The sequence below is a fragment of the Pagrus pagrus genome (assembly GCF_965226575.1).
Source record: "Pagrus pagrus genome assembly, chromosome: 9".
NCBI classification, from domain to species: domain Eukaryota; kingdom Metazoa; phylum Chordata; class Actinopteri; order Spariformes; family Sparidae; genus Pagrus; species Pagrus pagrus.
This window is the reverse complement of record NC_140193.1, coordinates 14,954,355-14,971,850: the sequence shown is the minus strand read 5'-3', so window position 1 is coordinate 14,971,850 and position 17,496 is coordinate 14,954,355. Positions and strand designations below refer to the sequence as shown.

Here is a 17,496-nt window from a genome sequence, read left to right as displayed (position 1 = left end):
TTATTAGGGAGGAGCCCTTTGTGCGTTTGTGTGGAGAGCAGAGCATATTTAGGGGTACTGCGCAGGCTCCCAGAGGCACCCCGTCCTCCTCCTCCTCCTCCTCCTCCTCCCTCTTCTTCTCCCACCAAACGCCCTACACTCCACACTTTAAGTACTACCAGCTGCAACACAGAAGAGAGAGCAGGAAGAGAGAGGAGCCGACAGTGGGGGGAGAGGGTGAAAGACGACATGAGGGGAAAGGAGAAGAAGAAGAAGAAGAAGAAGAGGAGGAGGAGGCGGCGGGGAGGGAGCTGTGAAAGGGGAAAGTAAAAGCAAAGAGACAGCACCAAGAGTGTGAAGGGGGAGAAAGAAAAAAAAGAGAGAGGTTTTGGGGAGTGTGAGCTCAGGAGGGGTCATCCTGGAAACAAATCAATGGCTGATACATTCTTGGGGACTAGTTGGACTGCAGCTCTTCCTCCTTGGCTGCCGATTGGCTGGGAGCTGCCCAGAGGAATGCACCGGAGCCTGCCTATGGAAAGCAGAGGCAACGACCTCCAGCTCCCTCACAGCGGCACAAAGTGGCAATTGTTTTGAGTTGGAAGAAAAGGGGGATGGAGCAGGAATGTAGAAAGAAGCCCATAACTCTTTCTTTCCCTCTCTTGTGCTTCTTTTTTTTGTGTCTCTCTCTCATTCTCTACCCATCTCTCCCTCTAGCCTCTCTACATTATTCAGTCCTTCTCTCTCATGCAATTCCTGTTCACTTGTCGGCTTAAAGTTTCTGATCAAGGCGAGGAATAGGCAGAGGCAGCCATTCAAGGCAGACTGTTTTTTTTTTTTCAAAAATCCCACGCGTCTCCGGCTCATGAGACTAAACATTCAAAACAAAATGTTATATAAACAACGAGGTGTTGGGACAGTTACTCCAATGTTGCCTCATCGAGAGTGGTTAGTTAGTCAGAGTTGAATCAAAAGAGAGAGGAAGGATGTGGCTGAGATAAGCTCTAGTAGACAAACAACAACCTGAAGTGATGTCTTGTCTGTCTGAGGTCATAACTATGTTGAGCGTTTACACCGGAGAGGCTCAAACATCGTCACCAACTCCCTCAGTTTGACGTTTTTGGAAAAAATGCTTAAGTGTCTTGCTCAAAAGCATGTCAGCGATAGGTGAGGAAGCGGGGAAGATGTCAGGGTCGGCGACCTGTCAACAAGCCTTCCTCTCTTACCTTGACACTATCTCTGCCTCAGCACAAACTGCCACCATTAGTGTTATGTCTGGTTTAACCTGCGTCAGTCTCCTCTCGCTTCCTGCCTTTTTAAATCAGATCTCCTGTGCAAACCACACAAGTTCATCAGTCTCCTAGAACAATAGTTCTCATCCTTTTCCGCAGGCCTATCAGATGAAGCCTTCAAAAACTTCATCAACACCACTCGTCATCCTCCAAAATGTGCTCATTTGAAATTGTTTTGAACTGAACTGCCAGCTAGCACCATCGACTGAAGATTGGTTTGGTGTAGTTTGCATTTGGCAGAGGTTATGTGTGAACCATTGAACCGTCACTTTTAGCCATCTATTTCAATCATCTCTCTATTACTGTTGAACCACCTAGCCATTACTTTAAGAGCTGCTACTGCTACTTATAGCTATATATTTACTGTATCCTTTAGCCTACTTAGCTAATTCAACCATGAATTCATTTCTTTTAGTTTACAATACCAACTGCTACTTTTAGTCAACTATTCAAGCTGTTTCGCTGTAGCTAGCTATCCTAAACTTTAATCCGCAACTATCAACTAATTCAGTAATTTATCCTTTTAGGATATCAATTACTTTTTTGCTTACTATACCAACTGTATCCTTTAGCTCCTGTAGCTATTTCAGCCATTTGTCTATTACTTTTATCTAACTGTACCAACTGCTACTGCTAGACAACTGTGTCAACTGTTTAGATGTGGCTATCTCTTTTATCCTGAACTTTTAGCTGTTTCAATCATTTATTTATTCAACCAATATCTATTACTTTCAGCTAACTATATCAAACGCAACTTTTAGCTAACTGTTTCAACTGTTCATCTCGAACTAACTTTTAGCTATCGATTATCCACTACTTTTTTAGCTATTCGTTTTAAATGATTTATCCATTACTTTTAACCAACGCTGACTATTTCAGTAACACCTTAACTGTAACCCTGACCAAACTGTGTGTCACCGTCCTTCACATCAGCAATAATACAGGTCTGAACAATATCACATCCAAGATGTAGGCCTACTGTATAACACATTTCTGCATCTTTAATTGAATCAAGCAGGGAAAATTTAATTCTACAACCATGCCTTGATTTTATAGGATTTTATGTGTCTCTATGCGTGTGGCACTGTCTCTTTTGCTACAGTCATTACAGCTCTGCTCCTGCTGCTCTGGCTGGCTTATTGTGATGTAAAATTTTAATTCCAGTCAGTGCAAATTGAATTATTCAGCGATTTGTTGTTATTCTGGCAAAGTCCATTGGTTAATTTGTTTATCACAGAGACCGGTCTCCCAGCACCACCACCACCCCCACAGCGCTCTCACCCTGGCCAAAAGACTTAATTTTGGCGATGCATGAGAGCTGGCTGATACTTTGCTTCATGGAGCTCCTCCTCTTACTCCCTTCTTCTCCTTTCCAAGCAGCCAGGGAAGCCAGAGCTGGCTGCTAGGGTGACATAAGACCATTTTGATCATGTCGCGAAAAAAGCTTAAGCTACTTCTGATGTTTGCTCCTGCCATGCTGCAAGCAATTAGCACTATATCCAACACTTATATCTCTCCTCTGCCTCAACTCTTACGATTTTCTGTTCCTCTTCCCCAGAGAGAGGTCAGAGTGGGAGCATACTGTCAGCCACAGTGGGATTGGTAAGGATTCAAGGATTCTTGCTTAATGACACTTCAGCCGGGCAGATGTTTCTCAAACCTGGGCGTTCCAGATAAACAACCGTCTCCTTTATCACAAACTCACTCACACTGTTGACTGTTTTGTAACTAAAATTCCCGAGCTGCCTGCTCCAGAAGCCTTGTGTGCAATCTTTCCTCAGCTGTAGGGATATCCTGGACGAGAGATAGAGGGTCAGAGGGGAAGGAAAAGCTGCAGCAGTGGAACGGCCGAGCCAGAGGAACAGGATAGCACGTCGGTGAGGGCACTCACCTTTCTGGTGACTGCTGGGTCTAGATAACTCCTCAGCTTTTGGAGGTACGTGTGAGGCGGGTTTTTCACTTGGAATCGTTCCTGTCAAAAAAAAAAGGAAGGAGTGAAATGAGACAGAGACGACATTAAAACAAAGGAAAAATAAAAATCACATTCTGACAAGTCTGAACACATCTCTGGTGCAGGGTTAAAACGGTCATTGAGAATACAGCCATCAGATTAAAACTGAACAGGCTTGTAAATGAGTCATCCTTCAATTGTTGGGAACCAAGATTAAGTTCTACTTTAAGAGACTTACAACAATGATCCCTCTATTTCTGCTGTAGTGGACATGACAAGCCTTTGTCAATGACCCAGCTCCACGGAGCATATTTTCTTGGAGGGCTTCTTGGTGGTTCCTGGTTCTTGTTTATGTAAATATATTATATTATTTGGTACAGGTACATGAGAGCAGGAAACTCTTCAGATACCTGATCACAGTCTGGGAACACTAAGAAAGGTTTGACTGTTGACTGAGCAGACTGAGTCGTTCTGCCTGCAGGTAGTCATAAACGACTTCGCTGTTAATGATTGTGATTAGTAATGAGCTATAAAGCAAAACCTGCATGGGGTTTCTAGCCAAACGTGTTTGGCTGTGTGCGTAGGTGTCTTAAGTTCAGCACAGAACAGTTTTTAGGTCAAATCCCTCACCGTTGCGCTCTAAATATAAATACAAGCGATTAGAGCTGGATTTGGATCAGTGTGTTGAGCGGGAAACAGTATTTGGATCAGGCTGAGCGCCACACCACAGCAGCATGAATGGTTCTGTTTACCGCACTACGTTGAGTCAGACAGTATGAGATTTAAAGACATTTCATTCATGAAATGTATTCTTCATATGTCTTCTTCAAAGACGGTGAAGACAGATACTGACTTAAGCAATTAGCTGGGACAGCTAGGCTGTTATATATCATCCATCTTTGATTTGGATTGTCAGTGCATGCCAGAGTATGCAAGGACCGCGGCTGCACATCTGTATGTTGCTTGTTAGACTCGCTTCTAATGCGAGACATTTTCTCTCTACGTCAATGAGTACAGTTAGTACAGTAGGAAGTCACACATTCATTAATCAGCTCAAGGAGAGCTATTTTTAGGTTACATAGCATTACACAATATATAAGGGCTGCTCGATGTCGACCGAATTGGCATAAGACAAAGTCAAGAGTGAAAAATTGCGACGGACGATGACATTGTTGGATGAGGTCTTGTCTCCTGTCATAATCGAACAGAGACAGATCAACTTTCACAACCCTCCTGGCCTACGGCAACTCTTAGGGGACACACTACTTTTTTGTGCTATCTGGTGTGAAGTCTGTTAAGTCATGATGATTGGCAGCCATCGCCCATCGGCCCAACCCTAGAATATATATCTCAATATTTTGAAATCTTCTCAAAAGCAATCATCCAACATCTGAGACGACATATAGTCTCATATCATGACAATGATATATCTAAACATTGTCCAGCCCGAACAGAAATACAATAAAACGGAATCAAACACAACAAACATCAAAAACAACAGCCTGAAAATGACCTTTCCCTCCCCAACAGCCAAAATTAATTAGGTTATCAGCTTCATAAAAGGCAGCATTTGCTTCAACTCTATTGTATTAGATCACATATTATGAAGGTGTTCACATTACTGTGCTGCCTTCTGTATACAGATAGTGATCGGATCACATTTCTGGGCTTGCCTGTGTTATCAGTATTATCACATGATTCACTGCCAGAGTGTGTCTGTCTCACAAAAACAGGAAAGACGACAGCGGCGTCAGGAAAGAGAGCTGGTTCTCATGAACACAGCTGACACACAGTTCAAGTCTGCAAAATAATAAATGAGTACTGTATATTTCCTGTTCCATGCAAAGAAACGTGAGGAATGGAGGGGAGTCAATACATGAAGCAACAGCCGATATTACAGAGAACACACGTCTGGTTTTTAGGAGGACATATAAACGGGTTGCAGCATGCTCTGCAGCAGTTACAGTTTGTCTGGGGGAGCTGGTTTGGATTAAATTTCAGAGTTGTGCTACACTTCCCTCTCTGTACCTGAGGAACCGAGCACTGACTCAAGAGGGGGAAATCACTTCATATGAAAGTGGGAAACCGGTTGTTTGCCATCGGCTCTGCTGCTTCGAAACAGCCACAAGACTGCGACGAATTCTGAGAAGTCTCCGGATTTGACAGTGATGAGTTCATCGTATCTTTTTCTTTATACTCTTTATACTTTTAACCTTGTGCTAACATCAAGAGCATCCTCCATATTTCATAAATTCTCATAATTGCCTGAAAAATGTTTAATATTTCAACCTCTGGTGGCATTTGCCGGGGCCTGTTTTTCAAAGGGGATGTACCTGTCATCTCTGCTTCCCTGCCTCCCTCCATCACTGCTGTTTCCATGGTTACATAAAGAGATTCACTGAAGCTATGACACAGAAAATATTCACTCCCAGAGCTGCCGGTGTTGTCAGGGGTATAGGCTTGTTGGGAAAACAAGAGAGGGATTAAGACGCTGGAGGGCTAGTTTAGCAACATTCTTTCATGTTTGACTGTTGAAATGATGAGAAAAATGGATCGTCTTGCACCATAACTGACAAAGCAACAAAGTGCTTAGCAAAGGAATTACAATGCTATATAGTTATAGAAAAAAATTCACATCTACAGTCATTTAAAACAAGAATAGACTTATTTGCGTTCGGCTCTGTTTCAGTACGTGAGAAAGTTCCTACCAACCGAGATGCTTATCATCAAAACCACCAGGTAATGTTTTGGGAAACCGCTTCACTGGCAAGAAAAGTGAAGGCAACTATTTTCACTTCAGTTCTGACAGAGGAACATGCAGTCCTCTCTGAACCGAAAGAGGATCTCTGACCGCTGTCCTACGGCCTGGTGAGCTCTCTCTGGCACCGTTCCCTTCAGGTTCAGTGGCTATCAATACAGTGTGAGTGGGTGGTGGTCTTGATCTCGTCTCCGTTTTTTCTCCTCTGCTCAGGGAGGCAGAAAAACTCTCTGGCACGGAGGCTGCAGGCTGAGTGGAGCACTCAGACCACAGCTCGCTGCACAACGTGCACCCTCTGTTATTTCCTATGTGCAGCAATGACGCCAATAGCAGGCTGAGTTTTTTAACTGGCTAACTGATGTGTGCACCCTGCTGCGCCACTTAACCCACTTGACCAGGGAAGCCATGGCAGCGTGTAAAGACCAGAAGAGGCTTACAGGATAAAGGCAGGGCAATGGAGCATGGGTGCTGTGTGTGGGACAGACCCTCTCCAGGATTAGATCCGAATCATTTTGTTAAACTGTAAAGGTGGCTGGTTAGTTGATGAGTGCACCTGAGCTAAATTACTTCCAATATTATTTCTTTTGAGTCTGGTTATTATGCAGCCACAGAGCATCGAGTGTGACTTGTACAGCACTACATCACAGCATGTCAGATGAGAGACTGATGCCCACCTGATCACAGATGAGTTCCCACTTCTTCTCGTTGTCATACTGCCGCAACAGTCGCGCTTTGTCCGGAGGAAGATTCATCGAGTTCTGCAAGAGAGAAAAACATCGGAGTTAATTGGATGTGGATAATGAAACATCATCAGTCACACAAGTCCATTAAAAACTGACATCCCAGATTAACTAAAACCACTGAAGCTGAGGAACAGGCTTGTTTAGCCTCTCGCTCTACTTGACCATTATCCTTACACTCAACATTGTAATAACTAGATAACTAAAAAGAAACTAACAGGTTTCTTCGTCTCTGGAAAAATGTGCCGAAAAAGGAATAGGGTGAAGCTCAAGGCTTGTTTTTGGCTATCCTATACCATCCAGAAAATAACCCAGAACATCAGCAGAGCCAAAGAAAGAAATACATTTTACAGTGTTTTATTATTATAACACACTGTTATTAATAAACAAACAAACAGATTTAACTGTTGACATTTGCAATATGCTCTATGCTCAATGCTCATCCTTGGCTGTGGTAATCAATAGGGATCGTCCAGTTATTAGCCTGGCCAATTATCGGATCTGATAATCTGCATTTTTCCAATTATTGGGATCTATGGGGATTTCTTTGTGTCCGATTGCAGATAAATCACATATTATTATCTGAATCTGCAAAGTAACTGGAGTAGAAGAATAAATTAGCAGAAAATGGAAACACTCAGGTAAAGTACAAGTCATTTATTCAAAATTATACTTATTTTGAATAAATGACTTGTATAGTATATCCTCTCAGATACAACTGTTGAGTGGGGACAAAAAAATCATCATTCACTTTCTCTGACAAGATTTTCAGTCTAAGATTCAAACCTACAACAGCCGACTAAATATTTTCCATTTCCAACAACACAGCTACCAAATATCTGGCAGACACAAAAGCCACTAATGAGTAAATCCAAAAATATCCATTGTGAAGCGCTGCAGAGGAGTCAGCAGGGAAAAGGAGGTCTCTCCTTAATGAGAGTTAGGTTGCGACACAGAGGCAGCGAGGAGAAACATCTAAGCTCTGTTGTTTGAGTAAGCACTTTGGATTTGAGATGCAGGCGACCGAGTTCGACCCCGACATACTAAACCGCACCAACACCAATCAACTGACCAGACATCCTGAGACTCTGACTGCACTGAGAGTGAATGAGATCATGAGCAAGTGAGAGGATGCTCAGAACTTTTGTTGTAAAAAGGACATTTCTTGTTAATGATGCTCAGAGTGGGGTGTGTTTTGTTCAGGACAAATCTAATCCGACCCATGTGTTGGTTGTCTGAAAATGAGCCCTGATCATCCCGAAACTGTTACACAACTCTGTTCTTTATCCTGCTTTCCTTCGTGTACGAACACCTCTGCAGTTGTCTAAAATTTGGCTTGATTTAACCCAAGCGTGACTCACCCCACCCCTGTGTGAATTAGACAAGCTTGGAACAATTAAGCAGCACTTAATCGTACCACCTACAGCATTGAGAGCGCATAACATGCAAATACGTCAGCAGAAAAAATTAAAATAAAACATGTGACCCAGCAGGATATTAGCGAGGCACCAACAGCAACCACAAAGAAAATCTCAAGAAGTAAATTACAGACATGAAAACTGCAGGCAGAAGCTGTCAAATCGATACAACAAGCATCAAAAGTGCTTCATCTGGCCTCTTCATCTGCAGCTTACATGTGGTTCGGTGAGAATTTTTTCCACTGCTGAGAATAGAAAAAAAAGAGGAAAATGTGGCCATCATGCACCGCTCAGCTTGGGGTTCATTTTCCCCTCTTCATACAATGGGCCGGATCATCTATCAGTGTGTGTTCAGCACACAGGGGGAGCGAGAGGAAGATGGATGAGGAACATCCTGGGATCCAGCCTGTTTCCATGAGCGAGTATCACCAGGACAGAGTCGGACACTGACCGAGTAGTCTGATCCACAACTTAGGAAGGATTTTCTCTTTTAGATGGCATATCGGCTACTGAGTTATACAATCATCCATTTCAGTTAGAAGGGTCCAGTGTGTAGGATTTAGGGGATTTAGGAGGATCTATTGGCAGCTTTGGAGTATAATATTCATTATTATGTTTTCATTGGTGCATAATGACATGACACTAAAAACTGTTGTGTTTTTGTTACCTTAGTTTGAACACTATGTCTACGGAGGGAGTGGGTCCTCTTCCACGGAGTCTGCCATGTTGCACCGCCCTGTTTCTACAGTAGCCCAGGATGGACAAACCAAAGACTGGCTCATGAGCACATGGCCCATTCATGTTTTCTGCGTTTTTTAGCAGCCACCATGAGGCAAGAGGTATTCAGTTGGATGCTGGACCTTTAATTTACATCTGAGTCAGGTAGTGGTTTGCTTCTCTTGCAATATTGTTGTATTGTTGCTCAATACCCTGACGAAGACTGTGTCATCAAAACATTGATAATTTAATTAAGTGTATTCTTTATCGTTGCTACAAGTGTGTGACTATCTTCCTTAACACCTGTACTTTTATCATGGTTAGCACCTCTCCAATCTTGGTGTATGTTCCTTTACTCTCTCATCTTCAGAGGCATCGAAATCAATCTGAAACACAACACTTTAAGGATTATTTGGTACAAATACCCAGGTTGTACCACGTCCAGCCTCTTCTACGAGAGCGACCAGGAGATGACATTAGTATTCAACAGATGCTGCGAGCCGGCTGATTGCTGACTGTGCTGACTGCAGGGAATCTGGAAGTCTCTATTGACTCGGTCTGGCTGCTAACCAGAGTTAGTACCCTCTTTCCTTCCCACATTAAAACACAATTTGACACCTTAGTAGATGGTCACATTAAACGACAGAAAGCCACCAACAGTCTCCCTATATCGCACACTAAAGTAAAAACCGGCTTTTACATTTTGCGGATGGTGAGCTCACATTAAGGGAGGGTAAATCGTTAAGTTATTTCTAGACTCCTGTGTTGTTATGTTTGGATACTGGAGAACTGGCTTGTGGTGATGATGTAGGTGCTTCATGTAGGTGCCGCTCTCCCGCAGGCTGGCTGGTTGGTTTGCTGAGTCGCTGTGGACTTCCTGCCTGGTGAGGCTCCAACTAAAGCAAAGAACCACTTCTACCAGCCCTCACTTCATCCCAATGCTAATGAGCTGTGACAGGCACTCAGCTCGCCGGGGTCAGGTTGCCCTACGTCTGTCTACAAGCATACAATTTGTGTGTCTGAGTGTGTGTGCATCTGAGGTATTAATGGGGTGATGTTGAGAGAGGGTGTGGCAGCTTTTCACCGACACCTGATGGCAGGCCACCCAGACGAATACTCACACACACACACCTACAGTTCACTCATCAAGATTAATTAAAGTATTACTGCAACAATGTTAAAAGATTATGACAAGTCTGACCAATTTAACAGACTCAGACAAATTGTGTAATTTCTATAATTATCCAATGGTTTGGCCACAGTAATTGGGGAAGCACTGAGTAAATACTTAGTATCAGTATCAGTCGGATACAAGCCAGAAAGACTGCAACTGATATGAGAAGAAGTTTGCTACAATCTAGAGACAAATGCACCAACAAATACATGTAAAACTTAAGTGCATATGTGAGCTGAGAGGAGAAAATATCCCCTAAAGCAAAACAGCAGAACGCACTTGCATGTTTCAAGGGAAGAAATGTGACGCTTCAATAACCCAAATGTGATAAAACTTGCACAAGTATCATTCAAAGGTATGTGATGAAATTGAAGGAGTCATCAAGTAGAAAAGAGTTCCAGGCAGCAACAAACATTGTTGGAAACGAAGACAACTCGTAAGAAAACTCTCTCCAGACGGCAACAAAACTAAGACCACAAGAAGGGAAATGATGGAATTTACTGTGCTGGATGACCAGCTCCGCTCTGTGAAATGCGGGGCTTCAACACTTCGACATCTCCACCCTCACTACACGCTGCCAAACTGACATTTCATCTCCAGAGCAGCTGTCCCACATCTGTACTGTCAGAGAGTGAATTCCTTTAGAAACATTTGTAAAAAGCTAAAACTCAAACACAAACACTGGGTCGTTAAAAAGCATTTCAACAACAAAATCTAAAATCTAAAATATACCTCGTTATCAGTTAACATCAACTACTTGTTTTTCAGCCACAACCAATTATACAAAAAGCAAAATGCTACATCTAACATTTGTGCGTACGCTCAAACATAAAGCCTGAATGGTGTGCACACTTGCCAGTGTCACACACTGTCTTATTTGGGGGGGTTGTGAGTATACTTAAATATAACACATTGGCAGTTGACAAGAAAGGACTACTGACACTTTCATATTCATATTCAGTTCTGATGGTCATCCTGCATCAATGCATTAGAAGTTTAAAGTTTGGTGTGTCCTGCAGGTCCTTATTAAAAACAGTTTACTGTGCATTTAACTAGTCTGTCCTTGCAGTATTTAAAACCAATGCACGAATAAAAAAAGTGCTGAAAATGTGCATAAATTGTTGTCGTGACCCATGTTTAACTAGCATTAGCACACAGGTTTTTAATGTGACGAAGCATTGAGAAAGGTTTCAGTAAAGCTACAATTCAGCCACAGGAAAGCAGTTGAGAAGACAGTGAGTCTTTGTAGGCTTCTGTATCTCTTTGACGAAAGAGAAACATAATAATAAAACTCAACAGAACAATGATTATTACGTTACTAAGGAGCTGAATAAGAAAAACAAGCACGGCTGTGCACACAGACTGGGCAACAATGTAGACTGTTAATGGTTTGACCCTGGTCAGAGTGGTTACTCTGCAGTGAGGGTGCAATGAAAACACCTGTGATCACGTCTCACTACGCCGTGGTGCAACTACAGAGTATCTCCTCCTGAAGTCAAAAGGGTAAATCAGTAGCTCAACTTTAATATGGCTACTTCAATCAATCCGAGGTTAATGTTTAACTCACATCAGGCCACCAGGCTCAGGAATACAGACAGGACTTATTTAGTGTCCACGTATCCTCTCATTAGGCAGCTTGAGTCATAAAAAGAGTAAAAATAGGCAGCTGGCTCAAAGCCCACCGAACCAACCCACAACCTTCCAGGAGGTCTGCGGAGGCACGGCCCTCGCAGCACAGCTGGCTACAAAAGCAAGCACACACACACACAGCCCACGTGAAGGGCCTGCTTCAGTGGTGGCTGCTGTGAGAAGATGTGAAGTACGTGGGCCCTCGGTCGCTTGTCGTAACTGACGATGACACACAAAGTGCTTTTCTTTAAAAACAGCTAATATGTCCATTTATTAATGTCCCGTGCATCGTGTGATAGGTTCTTGTCTATCATCGCAAAACAAAATTTAAAGGTGCAGTATGTAGTTTGGGGGAAAAACTTTTAATCAGAAGAGAAAGATCTTCATTGACTGATTTTTTTTATGCCTAAACAAACTCAATAAACAAACTCTCTTTGTTTTCATGACTGAATAAACAAACTGACCTTAAAGGACAACACAATGTCATACTGTTTTACTTTGTTTATATGTGGCGGACCCTGCCACCTTTCTAGCTTCATACAGTGTTCTAGGGACACTATTTTGTTTCGAGAACAGCTTGTTTATTCAGTTACGGAAAAAATAAATATTTCTGAGTTTGTATTATTACCTAATTAATATTGTAAATATTAAAATCCTGAGTTTGAAATTCTTCTGCAGAACGACATAGTGCCCCTCTAACATGTTCAATATGTGCACCAAGTATTTCACTAGGAATAAAACAGAGAGAGTGGACTGTTCTGCATTTCCTCTAGCTGTACATGAGTTAACGTTCACATCCTGGTTTTCACATCATCACTTAACTCTTAAACATATAAGCAATTTTGACTGTAGTGCACTTTAGAAAAGAGCTACACAGAAAAGGAAGGAGTGAACCTGCGGACACCCCAAATGCAATGTCAAAAGCTGGAGGTGAATTGTCCTGTTGGAAAGCCTTCTTGTTACAACACAGAATCTAAAAACCAAGCCACCCTGACAAGAAAAACTAACTTTCTAAAAAGCAGTTAAGGGATTAAAAACAAGCCCATGCTCCACTGCGTTAACATCCTCTGATGTTTGCATTGTACTGACAAAAGTGTGGAGTGCAGCGCCTCTCAGCCACACAGCCTCCTCTTGGATATCTTTCAAGGATTGATTTGTCCTTGGGGACAGAGAGTCTGAGACACGCCCACGCTCTCCTCTTTCCTCCATCTCTACCTTTTTCCCTCCTAATGCAACAACAAACCAAAGATCTCCTAATCTTTCAGACCGAGCCAACAGAACCAGATCATCAAAACTCATTTTCTCTGCGTCTCTTTCTGCTGTAAACACCCAGCTTGCATCATTCAAAACGATGTTCCAACCTCTAATTAATAACTGTTATTTAAAACCACTCACTGTCTTTTTAATGAGCATTACAGACGCCACGCAACATGCCACAACAAGAAAACCTCTGACTGCATGGCTTATTCGCGACTAGTCATAGCAAATATCTGCAAATTGCTCAATACTCTGGAAATGATGCCGCTGTACTGTTCTCTCTCAATACTTGCTTCATCAGTCACAGGAGTGTTTTGTGTTTTTGAGGCATTTACACATTAATAATGAGGTTAGCGCCGCAGGCTGCTCTCAGAGTTGTAAAACACCTCCCCAGGTGTACTAATATGTGACAAACTGCATCATTCCAGCTTCTCCCTCCTCTCATTCACCCTGCAGGGAAGTGGAGGAGCCCTGCAGCTCACATATGTAAGACTGAAACCTGTCACATTCACAGAGGAGGCCGGGAACAATAACCGCCTACATGAGGGAGAAAGGAGTAGGACGGCCCCCGAGGCATGCGCCATCCCAAAACCGAGCCGTCCACCCCTCATTAGCGCAGCGTGGATCCGTAATCCTTGGCGTTATTTGAGGGCACAGGTGTCCTCTGTCTGTCCTCAGATTAGCTTTGTAATCCCCACGACCCCCTGCTCCGGCTCAGCGGCCTCCTCCATCGAGACAGTAGTGTTTGTGTTTGTGGAGCTGTTCGCTGGAATGGCGAGTTCAAATGTTTGAGCCTGCTGGCCTCTCATTTTCCCCCCTTTTTACAGGCACATTCCTTAGAAATTCCTTTCATTTACTTCAGTGTGGCGACCTCACATCTTCTGACAGGAGTTCATCAGTCTGTAGCAGCTATTCTTAGCTGTGAAACATCGCCTCATTGGTGTAATTTTCCCCACATTGTCATCAAACCACTGTCTGAAAGAAAACACAGAGTAGAGCCGCTGCAACTGTATCAAAATATGAGTGTAAATCAAAGGTGTCTTCAGGAAGACAGTTCAATATCAGCAAAACAAACTTTTGGGCAAACCAAAAGGTTGGTGTGGTGTTTACATCGTGGGTGAAGTCTTAATACAGAGTGGGCTTCAAGCTGGACGTTACCCCAAATACCGGAAACATTATGGAGATGATTTGGAGCAGCAGGAAGTTGTCCAAATAAAACAAGCGATACACAGAGGAGCCCTTGCCAGGCCAGATGTTGCGAGGTTGCGAAAGTGTCTGAAACGAGGTGGAGTCCATGTTTTTGTCGAAGCGAACAAAGAATCAGAAACGCTGTTTATCTGTAAGACAAACAACGGCTTTCAAGACAGGAGTGGGTTATAGAATGAGATCACTGGTTTACTTGAAGTTTGTTATATAAGGTTTGAAGAAAGTTTAGTTACTTCCCCGGTGATAAACTTTATCTGAGTAGGTGGTGGTGGTGGGATGAACAGGAAATGTATGAGCTCACAAAATGAGTCTGGCTAATTTAATGATGCTGCTAAGTATATAATCCTTCAGAGCTTTTAATCTGTTTTCTGTGAACAACATCCCAACATATACATCCACACACTCATCTGCAAAATTGTGATGAAGCATTATTTATCTGAGTTTTTCACATGTTGTCCCCTTTTGGATGTGTAATAAATTGATTATTTTTTTGCATCTGAAGAGTCTCTGTGTTGTTTGTCAGTGTGTTTGCATCCCCTCGTGTGTTAGGGGAACGTTACAATGCAGCATGACATTATATAACAAATTTAATCAGATGTATTCAGGTCTGATCACACTGGAATTGTTCCTGTGGTGTAATACGTCAACGGCTTCCTCCCGCTTTAATACAACATAAAACAAACTGAAACGAAAACTTTTCCCTGAAGTCTCTGTCTCAGGACAACAGAACAGTAGAAGAAGTGTAGTAAACAACAATGGAAACTATAACAGACTCAATAAGGGTGGAAAAGACATTATTTTTAAAGACTACTACCTGAAATGTGTAGTTATTTTCATGCTTCACAAAACAGTCATTGTGACAAAAATGCAACATAAACTAATAACAGATTCAGACTTATTTAAGTGGTTTCTCAAACACGATCTGGCTTGTTCTCAAACATGCACACTAATAACAGGCCTAAACATCTGCACTCATACCGAAAGCTGTGCTTTTGGTTTGTTTTTGCTGATATGGAAGCTATCTGACAGGCTTTACTGATGTTTGGAGATATCAAGTTATTACACTCTCACACAGGCCTAGTCTCGTCTTTGCTTCCTCTCAGATCCTGGAGTAGTTTTGGTTGATCTGCTAACAACTCTGATGGAGGTAAACGGATGATTACCAATGAATAACTTAAACCCAGTAAGCGACCACATCCGATTATTCCCCTAAAATCCCAAACCATCATCTCTTCAGCGCTGAAGAGTACAGCACAAACTCTTTAGGACACATGCTCCGATGAAGGGCACTAGGCCGAAACGTTGGCATGTTGTTTGACATGGTCAGAATAAATTTGTGAAATTTGTTAACTCTGTCCTGAAGGAGGTAGCGTGTGCTGCCTTTATCCCTTTGGATAGTTCAGCAGTTGCAATCATCAGAACTCACATCTAATGAGATAATGGATGCACTCTTAGCCGCAGGTTCCCGACACAGATATGTGCTCCTGTATCATCCAATAAAGAAAGGCTGAATGTAAACTTCAAATTAAATTATTAAACTCTATACATTACATAACCACTGATCACATCACCCCTTTCTCAACAACAACAAAAAGAACAAAGCAAAGACAAGCAATCCACTGGGACAAGCAGAAGTGTGTCAAGCAGAGTGGACAAAGTGTGTGCACAAAATACTGCGTAATACGTTGCTATCAACTGGTATCACCAACAATGGCTAACCTGACTATAACTGGTTTTCTGACTTGTTCTGGAATGTGGTCAACTGTCAACAGAACGAAGTCTTTCCCAGCTCCGACTCTGCGATGTTATCACTGGCTGATATTATTCACAAAAAGTACAACCAACACTAGCAAAAATAAACATAAAGAGCATATATTTGTATAACTTTAGCTGAGCCAACAGAGAGGCGACTTGATAGGTCTGCCACGGTAGCAGCGATAGCATTGGAGGGCAGAAATTTGTGTTATGATTGCCCTAACCCAAACTGGTGTCTTCACTACTCACTACTATAAGAAACAGATATGTCTGCTTATCTGTTCTGCATTACGGCTTGTGCGTTATTACAGGCTTTTCTTTGATAACTAGACTGGCACACAGTAGAGCGCTCGATCTGAAATTTCATTTGGGATCTGCATCAAGTTACACGCACTCATTAGATACCAGCCACCTCACTACGTCGGATTTTTTCCCATCAAGATCGATATATTATTCCTAGGAATTAACGAAAATGTCAAAAAAGCACGGTGTTAAAGAAAGTGAGAAACACATTCCTGGATCCGTCCCTTTATCCGGATATGCACCAAAAGTTAATATGGTCTATTCTGGGCTGAGACGCATCCTCAGTCCAAGTTCATGGAAATCCGTTCAGTTATTTTTGTGTAATCCCTGCTGAAAACCAACCCACCAACAAGCAGACATGGTGAAAATATGACAGAGGTAATTACTTGCTTATCTTTAGCTTTGAGCCTGTGATCCTGGGACACTCATCTCTGTAATCTGCTGTATAACGTATTTCAAATGCATTTCTAAAAAAATGCCAGTTGAACAAACTTGCTAAAAAAAAGAAAAGAAAGCCATCAAAAAAACAATAGGCTGCCATAAATGAAACCCTCTGAAAACTAAGCTCATTCCAGGAGCACATTTTGTCAAGTCCCTGCTTTAGTTTTAGTTTTACTGGAAATAAGTGATTACTTAATCTAAACCCTAACACGTGAGCACTCCACACTGCTTTTGTTTCATGTGGGGGGTCCTGGGTGACAGTCCTGTCCAGTAAAGCCTGAAACAACAGACTGTTGCATTGTGTGGAGCTGAGATGGGGCCTACATTGAACTCCAGCAAAGAGCATTTAAGTACATTCAAATGCAACAGGACCTCCCATTCGGCTCTGCAGATGTTCATTCTGGCAAGTCGTTACCCGATAATACCTGCCTTTTTGACTCCGGCGGCTTCAAAAGCAGCATATGTCACGAGAAAGAGACATTCAGGAAGAAAAGCCTGAAAAGAAGCGGAGAATAAGGTGCTGTTCGTTTCTACTCTGTCTGCTCACTTTTTCTACATTTGTAGGGGAAGGACACAGAGTCGATGTTGTACAAGCTTGTAAAAAGTCCAAACATGCACTAAAAAAACATCAGCTGATAGACCATGAGTTGTCGTCTGTATACAAGCCTCAAAGATCCACATTATTCAGCTCCAAAACGGGGGCAACAGATGAAACCATTATGATGAATCTGCAGTTCAGCCTAAAATCAAACAGTAAACACACTCAATAAAGCTCAAGGCCAGTAAAAGAGAGGGTACGAGTGCCACAAGATAAAGCCGACCCTGACGCCACAACACACCGCTCTTTTGTCACAATGACACAGACATCTGAAGGCTGCT

At 42.5% G+C, this 17,496-nt stretch overlaps 1 protein-coding gene across 3 annotated transcripts in view; it reads right to left on the bottom strand.

The window, feature by feature from the left end:
- The window catches only part of fmnl2a (formin-like 2a), a 60,804-nt gene that overhangs the window by 33,345 nt on the left and 9,963 nt on the right, over nt 1-17,496 (bottom strand). For all 3 annotated transcript variants that reach the window (XM_084361621.1, XM_084361620.1, XM_084361619.1), the window contains exons 2-3: nt 6,652-6,735; nt 3,160-3,240 (exon numbers count right to left, since the gene is read on the bottom strand). In XM_084361621.1, coding sequence (XP_084217747.1) covers nt 3,160-3,240; nt 6,652-6,735 — 165 coding nt within the window. The remainder of the gene's footprint in view (nt 1-3,159; nt 3,241-6,651; nt 6,736-17,496) is intronic.